The sequence below is a fragment of the Hippoglossus stenolepis genome, chromosome 13, assembly GCF_022539355.2.
Source record: "Hippoglossus stenolepis isolate QCI-W04-F060 chromosome 13, HSTE1.2, whole genome shotgun sequence".
In the NCBI taxonomy this organism is placed as follows: domain Eukaryota; kingdom Metazoa; phylum Chordata; class Actinopteri; order Pleuronectiformes; family Pleuronectidae; genus Hippoglossus; species Hippoglossus stenolepis.
Window position 1 is genome coordinate 5,285,986 of NC_061495.1, and position 16,232 is coordinate 5,302,217.

At 40.8% G+C, this 16,232-nt stretch overlaps 1 protein-coding gene across 1 annotated transcript; it reads right to left on the minus strand.

Annotated features, from left to right (window-relative positions):
* Positions 1 to 808: 808 nt before the first annotated feature.
* On the minus strand, positions 809 to 10,061 carry LOC118120062 (lactase-phlorizin hydrolase-like). Its single transcript, XM_035174706.2, has 17 exons — positions 9,458 to 10,061; positions 8,745 to 8,812; positions 8,186 to 8,263; positions 8,008 to 8,101; positions 7,359 to 7,443; positions 6,606 to 7,269; positions 5,879 to 6,527; positions 4,126 to 5,679; positions 3,756 to 4,024; positions 3,376 to 3,666; positions 3,098 to 3,296; positions 2,624 to 2,826; positions 2,445 to 2,551; positions 2,175 to 2,306; positions 1,764 to 1,987; positions 1,404 to 1,640; positions 809 to 987 (listed from the first exon to the last, which is right to left on the minus strand). The coding sequence occupies exons 1-17, from the start codon at positions 10,059 to 10,061 to the stop codon at positions 809 to 811; spliced, it is 5,637 nt and encodes a 1,878-aa protein (XP_035030597.2).
* Positions 10,062 to 16,232: the final 6,171 nt, after the last annotated feature.

A 16,232-nucleotide genomic window follows, 5' to 3' on the forward strand; every position in this document is an offset into this window, starting at 1 on the left:
TGTTGCTATGCTACGCTAAGCTCTGCTTTGCTACGATACAATATTTTCCGTTTGATTGCTTAAATCTATATGTTTGTTCCAATAAGTTGATAATCTTATATTTTAATAAAAGTTAAAACGCATTTTTACATATTTCGATTTTGATTAGCGTGTCATAGAGATTATTAGGCCCGACCTCAGCCTCTCAGCGACACGTTTGTTTTCTTGAAGTCGCTACAAATAGATGTGGCAACAAGGAAGGAACCAATCCCTGCTGCAGGTATTACAGAGGTTGTGTTTCTTCTGCTTCTAACAGGGGGCTGGAAAGTCAAAGAGGCTGGAAAGTGGAACATGGTGTTCTACATCTACTCCTGGTAGAATACAAATGAAAAGGTGAGTCTGAGCCTGACGTTGCAACCATTTACTTCTTTAATGATTGAATCATCTACAAACGATGAATACAAAACATTTGTAACCAAGCTGCCATAAAAACAAACTCCCAGACAGATGTTATGAGATTCAATGTATTGTTCAGGATCAGTTTAGCAGAGAATCAAATAATGTGCATCATAGGAAAATTGCAGATTTATAATTGAGTAGTGAGAGCAGCAGTAAAATATTGGATATATTATTGAATGACAGCAAAATAAAATACATTTGTTTAATCATGTTTTTATGAAAGATCTAAGTTCTTTTGAAAGCCTGCAATAAATATCTAAAAATATTTCAACTATTTCAAATATGAAGATGCAGCTTAGACCTTTACTGATACAGTTTTTATTCTTTAACTTTAAAATTAAAACTTCCTTTCCACTTTTTAAAGTTTCTGCTACAGTCCTTTCTTGGAGCGTTTTCTTGCCCTAAAGAAGCAAAAAGATGAACCAATAGCTCCAAACACGGCAACAACCAGGAGAGCGAATGTGGTGTTGAGTCCAGTCTCAGCATCACTGGTAGAAAGATTCATACCCAGGAATTTCACCCTGTCATCAGTGATCGGAGCACTCGTCCCTGCAGAAAACACACACAAGGTTATTGTATTCATTTTGAATGTATTGCTTGACAGTGTGATTCTACGTAAAGAAAATGATTCCAGGAAGTCAGTGCTCTTGTTCTAGGAAATCACATTAGTTTATAAAACTGTAACTTGTTTTTGTACAGAAGCTTTTAAACTGATGAGGCCTGCGTCTGTGCCTACTATGCTAAGCTATCCGTCCAATGGTTCCAATAAAATCTGAAAACTCGTGTCACACTATTCCGTTGGTCTGTGACAATCACACAATACACTACAAAGTAGATTCTGTATATTGTTCAGTGAAGTGAACACACGACAAGACACATAACTGGAAAAAAAAAGAATACAAATATCTCAGGATGAATAAAAGGGGCAATGTGTGTAGAAGTAATCAAAACCGGCATCAGTTTACCTTCAGGCACGGGGCTCAAACACTCATGGGGCCCTGAGGCCGGGTCAGGGAATCCGTTGCAGTTGATGATAGTGGAATAGGCGGCGACAGAGGACTTGGCCACACGAGAAAGCTCAGGGTCCGATCGATTGACGTAGAAAAGGCCAAATCTCTCTGAAAAGCCAGTTGCCCATTCTAGGTTGTCCATCAGCGACCAAGCTGTGTAACCCCGGATATCCACACCATCCAGCAAGTTGGCTTAAAGAGACGGTCAAATTGAACACCATTTTAAATGCTGACGCAAACAACCTTTACTGTAAAGTTGTTGGTAACTGTTTCACTTCATCCTGAATGTATTTCATGAAAGTTGTAGTTCTATACCTTTCAGCGCCTGGTTGATGTATTTTTCATAGTAGTAGCTCCTGTAAATATCATTCAGGTCAATAGGCCCTCGCCCTGACATGCCATTCTCAGTGATGATGATAGGTGGGTTCCCATACTCCTCCTTAATAAAGTTTAAAATCCTCCTAAATCCAAACGGTGACACCTTCAGCCACGATGAGCCTGAATCCAGCCAGGTGCGATCAGCGATTGTCCCTGCACCCCTGTGAAGAGTAATCATTTGTTTATCTTTTATTCATGTGCTGAACATCGAATATAGTACACAATAAGCAGATGAATAATTTTCACTGAACCATCTTGTGAATATTACTGTTCTATAAGCTTTATTCATGAAATAGTGCAGAGTGAGAGTGCAGCTCATGAGGTGACTGCACTGTGGGTGCTGCTTACCTGTCAGCGTCATAATGCTGAAGGTTCCCGTAACCCACAGGGAACGCCAGCACAGTGGTGTAATGGTTGAACCCGAAATAATCATAGGTACCCTTGATTCTCCTAATCTCCTCAGGAGAGAACTCAGGTAGCCTAGAGAAAATAAGGGAAATAGTTGAATTTACTACACCAACACCACGTCCCTCCTAATTTCCTATTTCATCTCATTTTGCCACACATTACAACTTTTCATTATTTTCCTTTCAGAATTGACATTATTGTTTATAATACCGTGATTTTGGCAGACCAGCTGCTAAGCTTCGCTCTCGAATGATTGTCTTCATCATGTTGCTGTAGTCTCCATTAAATACAGGATGGGCAAACCAGCCAATGTAAAACTGCAAAGAGAGACACAGCTATTAGAGACTTTACACATGTTGAAAGTTATACCATTTTTGAAATAACTGTACCTGCACCACACGTCTTGCAGCATCAACGTCCTCCTGCTTGTAGGGATTCCTGGGTTCTGACCAGTCGGAGTTTATAGTGATAGAGATAATTCCTTTCTGTTTGGCTCGGTACTTGTCATTGTAGAGGTGCCAGGCTTCAGCATGAGCTTTAAGCAGGTTGTGACCCACAATATAAGGCAAAGTGCCTGGTCGGAAACTGATCCCTGGACACGCAGAGTAATACAAGTTTAAGTTATATGCTTTTTGTGGTTTTAGCAGTGTATATGTTTTGTGGTTTTAAAGGTCTAAAGATTCTTTAACTTGGCCACGTTTTAGTTTTCTTAATGAACTTATCACTTGTTCTACTGACAGTACAACAATATGTAAGTGGCAGTAAAAGTGTGAACATTTGAAAGTACTTTTCCTCACCAAAAAAACAAGCAAACATTGGTGAGAGGTTGCATGTAAGATGGAGAGCATTTCATTAAGACATACCTGGGGCAGCTGCTCCATAGCCGTGGCCTATGTTGGCGACATTGTACGGCTCATTAATAGTGATCCAAAATTTCACTTTGTGACCAAGACGGCTAAAGATGAGGTCTGCATAGTCTCTGAATTTGTCAATAATAGTTTCATTCTCCCAGCCCTTAATATCCTGCAGTGCTTGTGGAAGATCCCAGTGGAAGAGAGTGATCTGACGACGGAAAAGAGTTATTTTTTTTACTATTTTATATTGAAAACATTCATGAGATATTGGTAATAATTACACATACATGAGGTTGGATGTTTGCAGCAAGCAGTGCATCCACCAGTCTATGGTAGTAGTTGAGTCCCGCCTCATTGACGTGCTTGGTGGTGCCATCAGGAAGCACCCTCGACCACGATATGGAGAACCGATAATGGGTCACTTTAAGTTGCCTCAATATAGCAACATCCTCTTCTACTTTATTGTAACTGTCACATGCTATGTCCCCATCGTCATCATTAAACACTCGGAGAGGAGTGTGAGCAAACTTGTCCCAAATGCTGAGGCCTTTTCCATCTGCTCTCCACCCCCCTTCAATCTGGAAACAGTAGAGGTAAAACAGAGATTTAGGTAGACAAAGACCTCCTTGATAAAGCATTAATGAGGGGGATTCAGATTAAAAGTTACCTGGTATGATGCTGTTGCAGTGCTCCAAATGAAATCCTTGCGGAAATGTCCATAAAGCATCTTATCATCATCCGGTGTAGGGAAACCATTGTCCTTTACGACTTGGTAGAAGAAATGAGCTGAGTACTTGGGTGTCCTTGGCCGGCTTGGGTTGGTGAAGTCCACGTGGTGTAACCCAAATCCAATTGTGTACCCGTTAAGCCACTCAAAAGAATCCATGAGAGATGCTGCTACATATCCTTTCACCTTCACACCATCTAGGTCATGGGCTATTGTCGAAATACACACAAGCACAATAAATTAGCAAAAATCTGAACAGTCATGACAATCATTTAGATTTATCTTCAGAACTGTGTTAATGCCGGTTCACCTTTAAGAGCCTCATCAATATAGGTCTTGAAATAAAATACTCGAGCAGAGTCATCCCAAGTTGTCTTTGATTCTGTAGCTACTCCATTCTCAGTAATGTAAATCTCTGGATCTCCATACTCCTCTTTGATCCAGTTGAGGAGTCTCCTCAAGCCCCATGCGACAGCTCTCTGGTTACTGATGGCTGTAGTTGGTGAATCACTTTCCTCTGCTTCTATCAAATCCTTGTCATAGTCATAAGAATGAGGTGTGAGCCTCAATGTAGCGTGGCGTGCAATCCTTGTAGTGTAGTGATTTACGCAGAAAATGTCAGCAGTTCCCCGGATGAAGCTCTTTTCTTCTTCAGTAAAGGAAGGAAGTCTTGACTCTGAAAGACCTTGGAGTTCACTTTTGTTTCCAACTTGCCATTTCATTGCATCAGGATAGTCCCCGTTCTTGAAAATAGGGTGCGCAAACCAGCCCAGTTGGAACTGCAGAGCGCGGTCAGCAGCCACCACTTCTCTGGGAACCGTAACATCTTTAGGTTCTATCCAATCAGCATTGAGGGCAATGGACACTAGTCCACCTTGGGATGTCCGATACTTATCATCATATGTGTGGTAGGCTCTGGCATGAGCTTTTATCAGGTTGTGTGCAACTCTGTATGGTGCAATTCCTGGATTTTTTACATTTGGTGGAATCTGTCCAAGTCCATATCCTGACCATGCAATTGTTTGAGGCTGGTTGAAGGTCATCCAAAACTTTACTCTGTCTCCGAACTTGTCAAAGCAGAAGTCACAAAAGTCATTAAAAATATGAATCATGTCTACATTGTCCCATCCACCAATGTCCTGCAAAGCTTGAGGGAGGTCCCAGTGATAGAGTGTCACCATGGGGGTAATGTTATACGCTAGGAGACCATCAATGAGTCTATTGTAGTAGTCAACACCTTTCTGGTTCAAGGAGGTACGCCGACCATTAGGAAAGATCCTGGACCAGGACAGAGAGAATCTGTACGACTTCACCCTCAGAGCTCGCAGCATGTAGAGGTCTTCATCAAGTCTGTGGTAACTGTCACAGGCCACATCTCCATTGGCAGTACCAGGAATATTGCCAAGTTCTTGGGTGAATGTATCCCAGATGCTGGAGTTCTTCCCATCTGCATTCCAGCCACCTTCAATCTGGTAAGCTGATGATGATACTCCCCACCTGAAGCCTTGTGGGAAGGTACCATAGTGGTAGAGCTTTCTCTGAAAATTGGTTTGTTTAGAGAATTTCCTCCAGACATCCTTGGCTTGTGATGGGACTGTGGAAGGTGGCATTGAGGAAACTTTATTTGACTTCGTATTTGACATATCTGGCGCATGAAAGATCTGTTTCTTGGAAGCGAAACCATTTTTCTCAATGACTTCAGAGTAAAAGTAGGCAGACTGCTTTGGAGTCCTGGGTCTGTCAGGTAGATCAAAGTTGACATGGTGGAGTCCAAACCGTTCACTGTAGCCTTGTGGACCCTCAAAACCATCCATGAGTGACTGGACAGTAAACCGCTGAACATTTACGCCATCCAGTTGTATAGCTGTTGAGAGAATAGAGACACTGAGCCACACAACCATATATAATGTTTTCTTATTATTATTATTCTTAGTATTTACAGGGAACAGGACACAAACTCAATAATTTTGTAATTATTTATCACGTAACCATTGATTTGTACGAAGATGTTCCTAAAATACTAACAAAACAGATGAGAGTATGGACTACTACCTACAGCATACCTTTCAGGGCCTCATTGATGTAACTCCTCATGTACTCTATTCTGCTGGTGTCATTGAGAGTGTCCCCACTGTACTCAGTAGGCATCCCATTCCCAGTTATGTAGATAGGCACTTTAGTAACATTCAAGTATTCTGTTGAAATGTAGTTTAGAAGCCTTCGGAGGCCCCATGGTGTTGAATATATCCAGTCAGAAGCTGTAGAGGACCATGATGGATCCACATAAGCCTGGAAATCACCAACCGCCTGAGGACCAGCGGTGCAGCCACCATCACTATTGTTGACCAACCGGGAGGTATAGTGGTTTAACCCTAAAAAGTCAGCTGTTCCATGGATCCTCTTCCTGTCTTCAGGAGTGAAAACTGGAAGCCTTGCAGGCTCAGAATTGGGACACAGTCTTTTTTTATCTTCAATTTGAGTCTTGAGTGTTGCAGGATAATCTCCGTCTACAAATATGGGATGTGCAAACCAGCCCAGCATGAACTGCATGTAGCGATCTGCAGCTACTATGTCTTCAGGTCTGGAGGGGTCCAGGGGCTCGGCCCAGTCAGAATTCAATGCAATGCCCACTTTTCCTCCTTGTTTCATGCGGTACTTGTCATTGTAGACATGCCAGGCCTCAGCATGAGACTTGAGTATATTGTGAGTGGCCTGCAAAGAGGAAAGAACCGTCAGCTAAATGTATACGAAAGGCATATATTTATATTACAGTAATGACTTTACATTCACCTGATAGGAGGCAACCACATAATCCTTTACACCAGGGGGGTGCTCACCAGTGCCATAGCCAGCATGGCTCACCACCCAGGGGCTACTGAATGTGTTCCAAGTCTTGACCCTGTCTCCAAACCTGGAGAAGCAGAAGTCTGCATAGTCCTTGAAGGCTTCAACGATGGAAGTGTTGGTCCATCCACCATGATCCTGGAGTGCTTGAGGCAGATCCCAGTGGTAGAGAGTGACAACAGGTTGTATGCCAGACTCAATGAGTGCATCGATCAGCTTGTCATAGTAGAGAGCCCCTTTCTCTGATTGGCTGCCTCTGTGGCCTGAGGGGAAAATACGGGCCCAGGAGATGGAGAACTGGTAGGTGTTGACATGGAGACCTCGCAGGAGGTAGACATCATAATCCACCTTGTGGAAACTGTCACAAGCCAGATCAGCTGTCTGATTCTCAAAGGCCAGGCCTCCATGACCAAAGCGATCCCAAACGGTCTCCCCCTTCCCCCCTTCTGACCAGCCACCTTCTACCTTGAAGGACTCACTGGACGTGGCCCATTGGAAGTCTGCAGGGAAGGAGTCTTTGAGAAAAAGGTCACGCGCTGATGACGTCTGGGCCTCAAACTTGTGCCACACTCTGTGATAACTGCTTCTGGACTCGATGTATTCTGCAATGCTGTCATTTTTGGAGAAGAGATAATCACAGAACAACATAGAGATATGCAGTAGATATGCATCATAAAATTATTGTTCACACATTGTTACCTGGTTTCAGTATCCTGCATGTCTAGCTTACCCAGAACGTCCATCATGTCACATCCCACAATGTTTGGCTCATTGTTGTTCAGAACTGTGAGGTGTTCACAACAGACGTTAATTAATAAAATATGCAACTATTAGAATAAAATCCCTTTTTGTTATAACATTTTTTGGGGGATTGACATTTAAGTTGATACAGTTCCTCAAATGTTTAATTTTTTTTTGCCACAAGTAAAATCTACAGCAAACACATAATTCATGCTGCCTAATTCCTCATCTAACCACAGTTCAGTTGTCATGACAGTTTTTACATTAAACAATGACTGTCGGACAGATTGTGTAATCAACTGCTATTGAATAGTTTAATGAACAAACTAATAAATAGAAAGTCCAAAGGCTGGTCATGATTGTCCTTGTAAAACCTTTACTGGACCATGAACAATTTATTCAAATCACTGCCATATGATGACCCACAAGAGAGTAAACTTTTATGATTATTGTACAATAAAGGTTTACGATGTTGCAGTTTACAACTGTGCAGCCTTGGCTAGCCGCTGTGTTTATCTTATCTTGGATTCTGTTTCTATATATATGTGAGAGTTGAAAATTGTATAACAAAGTAATAGGCCTATTAGTTGAGCTGTAATGGCCTTACCTTGCAGGATATTGCCAAGGAGCTGGAACTGACTGTAAGAACAATCACGAGCTGTCATCTTGTATATCAGTACAGGCAAGTTCCCACTGGACATCTACAACATAACGTAACATGCATGTGGTCGTAGAGTAATGTGAAATGCAAACTGAGAAGAAACACCTTGTGTTGATCACTGTACCTGTAAACTCCTCATCTCCTCTGCAAAGTTAGACGTTGAGCCACAGTTATATTCAATGTGCACTGACAGGAAATCCATCTGTTCCAAATGGGAGATACACAACAATATGTTATTACACTCATGTCCCTCAATGAAAAACACACTGCTTGTGCAGGTAACACATTAGAGACTAACTCTAAACACTGTTACAGACACACTGACCCTGTGACTGGTAAATATCTAAATAAAAGTATTACTGCAAGACCTAATATTACTACGTACAATATACACCATGTACACCGATACTGGTTAGTGTGACATGGAAGCTTTACATGAAGGAACACATTTAATCCAGTAGTGTTACTATAAGTATGTGAAAAAAAATCTTTCATACATTTACTACTGTTTCCTGAAGCCTTTTATAAATATACATCGCAATGAAGTATCTATCTTCACATGTATTGAAAACATGTATTATATTTTGATTTACTACTTTCAAAATAAAATTCAACACGACCTTACTTTTATTAGATAAATGACAATGGTAAGGTAATATGTGTAGGAAGATGGTGCAACTTACTGTTGTATCTTTAACCTGAGGAATCATTTCCACATCACCAGCCCTCAAACCAATTGACAGACGTCTCCCTGCAACATATGAGCATTAAGTTATCATTAATTTAATTTATGGATCACGTGTGTGGACTCACAGTGGATTAACCACCTGCTGAGTCACGTGGAAGAATTCAGTGTCTTTTCAGCGTTGCATAAATCGACCTTTTTTCTTTTATTGAGCTCCACTGATCACTGACACAGTCGTGATAATCTACACATGGAATCTGAGCACACATGTAATATAATGGGGTGAAGGGTTTCAGTATCAGTTGGCCATAAAATAATTGTTTTAACAGCTGATTCTCAAGACACATTGAAAAGGAAATGTATCACATAGCTTATTTAGTATGTCGTAATAAGTGTGACAACAATAAAATATTATTGATGTTCAATTTAAGTATTACAAACAGTAACAACACTTTCTGCTTCCTCAGGACATCTTCATTTTCTCATCTTAAAACAACCTGTTAATGCTTTTAATTTGAAAAGTGCTTCAATACTAACGTTACTCATTTTTAATGTGTAATGTCAATTTTTTTCTGTAATGTTGCATTTGTTTGCTTGTTTTATTTGAGATGCAATACCTCAGGTTTCTCTCCTGTCAATAAATTCAAATATGAATTCAAGTATCGACAATACAATATATAAACTAAGTCAGTAAATCATATCTTTACCAACCTTCTTCAGGAAACTGTTGATGGTAGATCTTGTAGATGTTCCTGTGGAGCTGCAGGATATTTAGCAGAGGACGCGGAGCAGCTGCAGGCTCCCAATCACGCCTAGCCTCGCCTAGGTCACTCAGGGTCACCCATGACTCTCCCAGCTCTCCAAACTCCTGAAAGGCAAACTCTGCGTACTGCTGAAACATGTCCACCAGCTCCTGGCTCTCCCAGCCTCCAAACCGGGACCTCAGAGCCTCTGGCACAGTGGAGCCGTGAAGAACAACCAGAGGCTGAAGGCCCGACTCCAGCAGCTGTCTCAGCAACGTCTGGTAACAGGTCACCACAGCCTGGTGGGGCTGGCTGGGGAGGCCCGTGGGTAGAAGCTGAGCCCATGACAGCGGCACCTTGAAGTGGGTCACCCCTCTGCTCTGGAGGTGCTCAAAGTACTGTCTAGAGCCAGGAGGTATGGGATGACTGCAGTCAAAAGCATCATTCACCTCGCTGTTTGAGTTCAGGGGGCCAGCAAGGAGCATGAAGCCCTCCTGCCCATTCCCCCCGCTGCTCCAACACTCACACACACACACGACACACAGACACACAAGCCACAACACGTTCTTCATTGTGGCTGGAAAAGGATAGACTGATATTATCCACTGATAGCCAAGCTCCTAAAGGCAATATTGTTTTCTGCTTAAGATCGATATCACGTCCACGTGATGCAACTGTTTTATTGCAGCCTTGTGATAATCAGAAAGACTCTGGACTTCCCCATGTACTCGCATCTGCAGACCATGAAATATGCTGTTGCTATTTGTAAAAATGTTTGACACATTTTTTGCAGTTTAAAGGTAAAGGGTGAGAGACAATGAGCTCCCTGGCTGTTTTATAATAAAATCTCTGATTGCTATGTGAAAGACCGCCACATGATGGAAGGTGCTAAACCCACCTATTTGTTTCACAAAGGAAGGGCCTAATAAATGCACAGAATAATATAAATCCTAAATTAGATGTTTCTTGGCACGTTGCCTGTATTTGGGTTATTCAAGGGTCTGAATTAGGTGACTTACATCACATATAGTAATATTATAATGCAATTTACAAAAATATATTTATATTTGTATATATGTTGTGAATCTTTTGAGTGTGTATTTTCCAAAATGATGAAGCAGCTTTTGCCTCAACAACAACAAAAAACTGACTCAGAGTAACCCCCTACTTGGAAATAATAAACTCAGCTTCCATTCAAAGTACAATGATAAAGAAACAGATAGATGGTCAGTCATAAATCTCTCTAATCCGTGCTGTGTCATGCACAGATAATATATATATATATATATATAAACAATACTTAACGTTCTTTCCTTTCAAATTAAAATACAATCAGTCAGTTAAGTATGCACAACATCTGCCACTGTCACCATGTCACATTTACCTGATGCTGAACCCTTGTCCTGGGATATTTTTTAAATTCACAACCATGGGGCTCAACTTGTGTCGACAATTACAATCTCTACAATTTTAAAAGTTTAACATGTTTTTCCACATATTATTTAATCTACCTCTGATAAATGTTGCAACAGAAAATACAAAATTCTTATCAAGCGCTAGAGTCAATTCAGAGATAAACAAAGTGTCACTGCAGATGAGGCTGTTGACAGATGAGTCCTGTAAAGTTGTACCTTTTATTAATCATTTTTTATAAAGCTACAATGTCAGAACAATTCAAATCCAAACCCGCAACACCATTGGACCTTCTATTGCACAACAGTGATTACTCTTCACAATATTATAATTATATCGCCACAATCCCTGGCTCCATGAATGTTTTATAAAATCTAACTTTTCTCACAGTGTTCGATATTTTTAACCAGATTTTTATCTCTGACCTCTGCACAGATATTTCTTCCCTTCCCTCATAAATCTCTGCTCCCTGTTTGACCCTTTGCATTTTATCTGGAGCATTCAAGGCTGCGACCACTCATATACCAGCACCAGTTTACACTAGTGAACGTTATGAAACTCTGGTTTGACTGAAAGTTCAAGCTTGTAAACAGGACCTCTATAAATAGTAAGTTAGCCACGGGCTCAAACACTTTCCCTCCCTCTGACAATATGTCGTTACTGGGGAAACGGCTCTTTCTGTGTGTGGTAGCTCTGTATGGGTGCATGTGCCAGAGAGATGAGGATCAACAGCAGGCCATGTTCCTTGCAGGTCCCATGACTAGTGAACAGGTGAAAGGCCTGAATGAAGAAGTATTTGAAGGAGATTTGCTGGACAGTTTTGACTGCAGTCATCCCATACCTCCTGGCTCTAGACAGTACTTTGAACACCTCCAGAGCAGAGGGGTGACCCACTTCAAGGTGCCGCTGTCATGGGCTCAGCTTCTACCCACGGGCCTCCCCAGCCAGCCCCACCAGGCTGTGGTGACCTGTTACCAGACGTTGCTGAGACAGCTGCTGGAGTCGGGCCTTCAGCCTCTGGTTGTTCTTCACGGCTCCACTGTGCCAGAGGCTCTGAGGTCACGGTTTGGAGGCTGGGAGAGCCAGGAGCTGGTGGACATTTCAGCGGTACGCAGAGTTTGTGTTTGGGGAGTTTGGAGAGCTGGGAGACTCATGGGTGACACTGAGCAGCTTGGATGAACTAACGGGGGCTGAGCTGCAAAACGCTCTTGATGCACACAGCAGAATCTATCGCCGTTACCACCAGATGTTTCCCGGGAGAGGTAGGAGATCACTATTTGCTTGAGAGCATTAATGTTATGAGTTGTTGTGTAAAACTTGTGGTTTGTATGGAATGTAAAGAAAATATTGAAAAGGGGAAATATTTGGTCAGCCATTATTCAAAAAAGGGGGCTTGCAAATAATGGAAATTCGATATTTTTGTGCCTTTATTGTTCCCCTCTTCTCTTCTGCTTGTTCCATTACTGAAGCTTGAGAAATATACAAAGCCGAGAAACCACATGTGGCTGCAGAAACTGACATTTTAATGCAGAGTTCCCCCAAAACTTTACTTTATAATTTATTTATTTTTATGTTCACAATATCTCTTTGCATAGAGAATAAAGTATTTGGATATACAGGTATATTGAAACTTATACACAAATAAAGTGCAGTTTATCTGTTTTTTCCTTCTTTATTACAGTGTTTATCAATAATCACCATGACCGTATCAGCGGCCAAGCACAGTTACTTTGATATAATCATATTGCGAGAGCAATTGATCTTCTGCTGTGCGGCAGGTGTCCGGTTTTATTATATGCTCAATGATTATGGCAGAGTTTATTGAGATACCGCCTTTCATATCTGTTTACCTTCTGTGCCTAAGGTCATGATGAGGAGAGTGCAAATGTGATTGAGAATGTGATTGGAGCACAGTAAAGTGATAACCGACTGGGATAATTCTTGTAATAGGGTTACTTTTTAGGCAACTTTGAGGTGTTTTGCAGTTCTATAGTAACACTTTTCTTGCCTTTCAGATTGAAGGCAGCTGGAGAGCACATGGAAAGGGACTGAATATCTGGGACAAGTTTGCCCATACTCCTTTGAGAGTGAGCAATAGTAACAATGGGGATATTGCTTGTGATAGTTATAATAAGATTGATGAAGATGTGGCGGTGCTGAAGAAGTTGAAGGTATCAGACTACCGCTTCTCCGTATCCTGGCCCAGGGTGCTTCCTGATGGCACCAACAACTACATCAATGAAGCTGGACTGAACTACGACCATAGATTACTGGATGCATTGGAAGCTGCTAACATTCAGCCACAGGTAAGCAGTGTTGCCATCGATATGATTGGATTAGGTCCTAGACTTTAACACTGATGTTTAGGATATGATCATTTCTAACCTTGATTGGCTTGAAATTATTGAAGCGTGAACAAAATTAAATGTGACAATGAGAAAAATGTCCCTTGTGTGAAAAGTGCACCGTAATACGGTAAACATATTCTTCCTTTTATTTTTCAGGTGACCCTGTATCACTGGGACCTTCCATTGGCTTTGCAGAAAGTAGGGGGGTGGCAGAATGCAACGATTGTAGACAGATTTAGAGATTACGCTGATGTTTTATTCAGCCGACTTGGAAACAGAGTGAAGTTCTGGATCACTCTGAATGAACCGTACATTGTAGCGAACCTTGGCTATGGATATGGTACCTTTGCTCCAGGTAATAGAACATTGTTTTGAGATACTCCTTTTTATTAATTTTCAAAGTGAAGTCTTCTATAAGCTTAAAGGTTTCAGAAGATTACCTTCTCTCTCTCTGTTTGGTGCACCTCAGCCACCATTTCTGTGTAGGTCCTATAAGGGTTCAAATGGGTTTAAATACAGGTGGAGTAGTCCAATGCCCAAAAGGGTTTAATGGTGGTATTGAGTAGGATGATGTATGGATGTTCCTAAAAGTACCGTTAATCACGCTTCAACTGTTTCAGGCAAAATACTTGGAATTAGATCATACATGATGAAAAACACACATGTTTAAAGGGATGTTGTACTAAATGCACAGTTTGTCTGGTTTCTTGTTTATCTTTTAACAGCTACAACTGCACCCCCTGCGACCTCGCTAGAGAGCACTGTCAATACAACTGGTCCTACAACTAATCATACAACTCATCATACAACTCATCATACAACTAATCATACAACTCATCATACAACTCATCATACAACTGATCATACAACTGATCATACAACTCTTCATACAACTGTTCCTGTTCTGCCTCCGAACACGGTGGACTTCCTGGGTCTGGAGCTTTCGCCTCACGATGCTAAAGTGGCACTTTACGTCATCTTTGCATTTCTTCTCGTAAGTGTCCTCGGGGTCGTCCTCACCGTGTTTTGGCTCCTGAAAACAAAAAAGAAGTTGACGGGAGAAGCTGGGAATTCCTTTAAGATGGAGAAGATGTGAGCAAAGCTTCAGGAAAGGAGTGAATTCTTCATTAACGGGTCAAGTGAGATCTGGGTTGCTGTTGAATTCATGGTTTTCCATTCAGATGCCAAGAAGAAAGACCATGTACCTCATGTGACAAATATAGAAAGGAACATTTTAATTAATCTCATATTATTTTCAAAATTAAACAAAAAATGAATTCAACATTTGTGGCCACACTTTCTTGTCCAAATTAGATAATTAGCATGATCACAATGAAATAGGCCACCCACTGAATTGGTAATCAGTTTTTTTATTTAATACATGTTATGATGAATTATTATGGTTATAGTTTTCTTTTTCTTTAATATCAACCTTTGCCGTCACTTCCTGTTTCATTACAGCAGTTTCGGTGTTTACTTCCTGTTGCACCAAAACAGTGAACATTGCATCCCTGGGTCTGTCATCCAGTTTGTCAGTGCAATGTTGTGTTTAGTGTTTCCAATAGTTTTTTGTATGAAATAAAAACTGTACCTGTGCTGTTTCCAGATGCCTGTGTCAGTGTGAATGAATAACCTCTGGGTGGCGCCAGTAAACCATTTTTTTCACTGTAGCTGTTGCTTCAATATGTAGCAGTTACAATTTCATTATATATTTGTATTAAAATGAAAGTTATACCTTCATGTATATAAGAGAAGGAAAAAGAAAGTAAAGTATGAGATTATGTCATGAAAACCATAATGAAAAGCCTTTAGCCTCAGTTGATGCTCCTCCCTCCCATTAGTGCCGTTTATTTCTGTCCTATTTTGTACAAATGACTTTCTCTTCTTTTCTCTTTTGTCCCCACAGACACATGTAAAGCGTCCTTGGGTCTCTTGAAAGGCGCTATATAATTTCAAGGTATTATTATTATGAAATGGAATGTACTTTCACCATGAGCTCTACACTCTGATTTAAAAAAGCCTATTTTTCTTACTTTGTACCATTTTGATGTCAGGAGCTACACGCAACATCATTAAGAAATACATTTAACTGGCTTTTTGCTGAAGCCATTCTCGTACTTTTGTTTATCTACTCGATAGCTACAGTACATCAAGGTGAACCGTTCACATCAATCAATCAAACTTTATGTTTACAGCACCTTTTAAACAAATCAAATGCAATTTAAAGTAATTTATGGGTGACTGACAATAAAAATGAGTGAGAAACCTTCTGATTTAGAGACAGATTCATACCAATAATAGAAAAGACAACAATAAAAGAAAGTTAAGATAGTAAAATATCTATAATCGACACTAAAGATTTTATAGAAAAACACTGGGCTTCACAATAACCATAGAACCCACTGTGGGACATCTAGTGGGAATGAATATCATGGAAGCCATTGTTGGACATGGACAGTCCTGAGATGGTCTTTCCCAGTCTCTTTTAGAGTCGATTTTAAAATACTTGTAAACACCTATAGGCTCTAGAGCACATTACTAAGCTCCTCACTAGTTACAGACCTAACAAGCTCCTTAGGTCTTCTTCTTATTATCGCCGTCTACTGTGTTGGTGAACTGTTCCTGCTCCTAAGAGTAGTAGTAATCTTTTAATGTTGCATGTTTTACACTGTCCTTGGAAAGTCCTGCTGCTTATTTGCTTGAAAAGTGCTATATACATCAAATTACTCTTATTATATCTCGATGTCTTTCCCAGTTGACATCTTCGTCGCCATCTTATACGTGTATGACACCTCTTCTTCATCCTGAGATATTTGTAATCTTTTTTTTTTGGTGAATGTCTGACGATTGCTTGAGTTCTTACAGGCAAGGAGTTTTTGTACTGCCATCCTGGACTCTCCTGCATTCATCTCTGGGGATTTGAGCACACACTATGAGGACACAATCCAACACCTTAAGGCCTATTGGGGTTTTTGCTTGCCA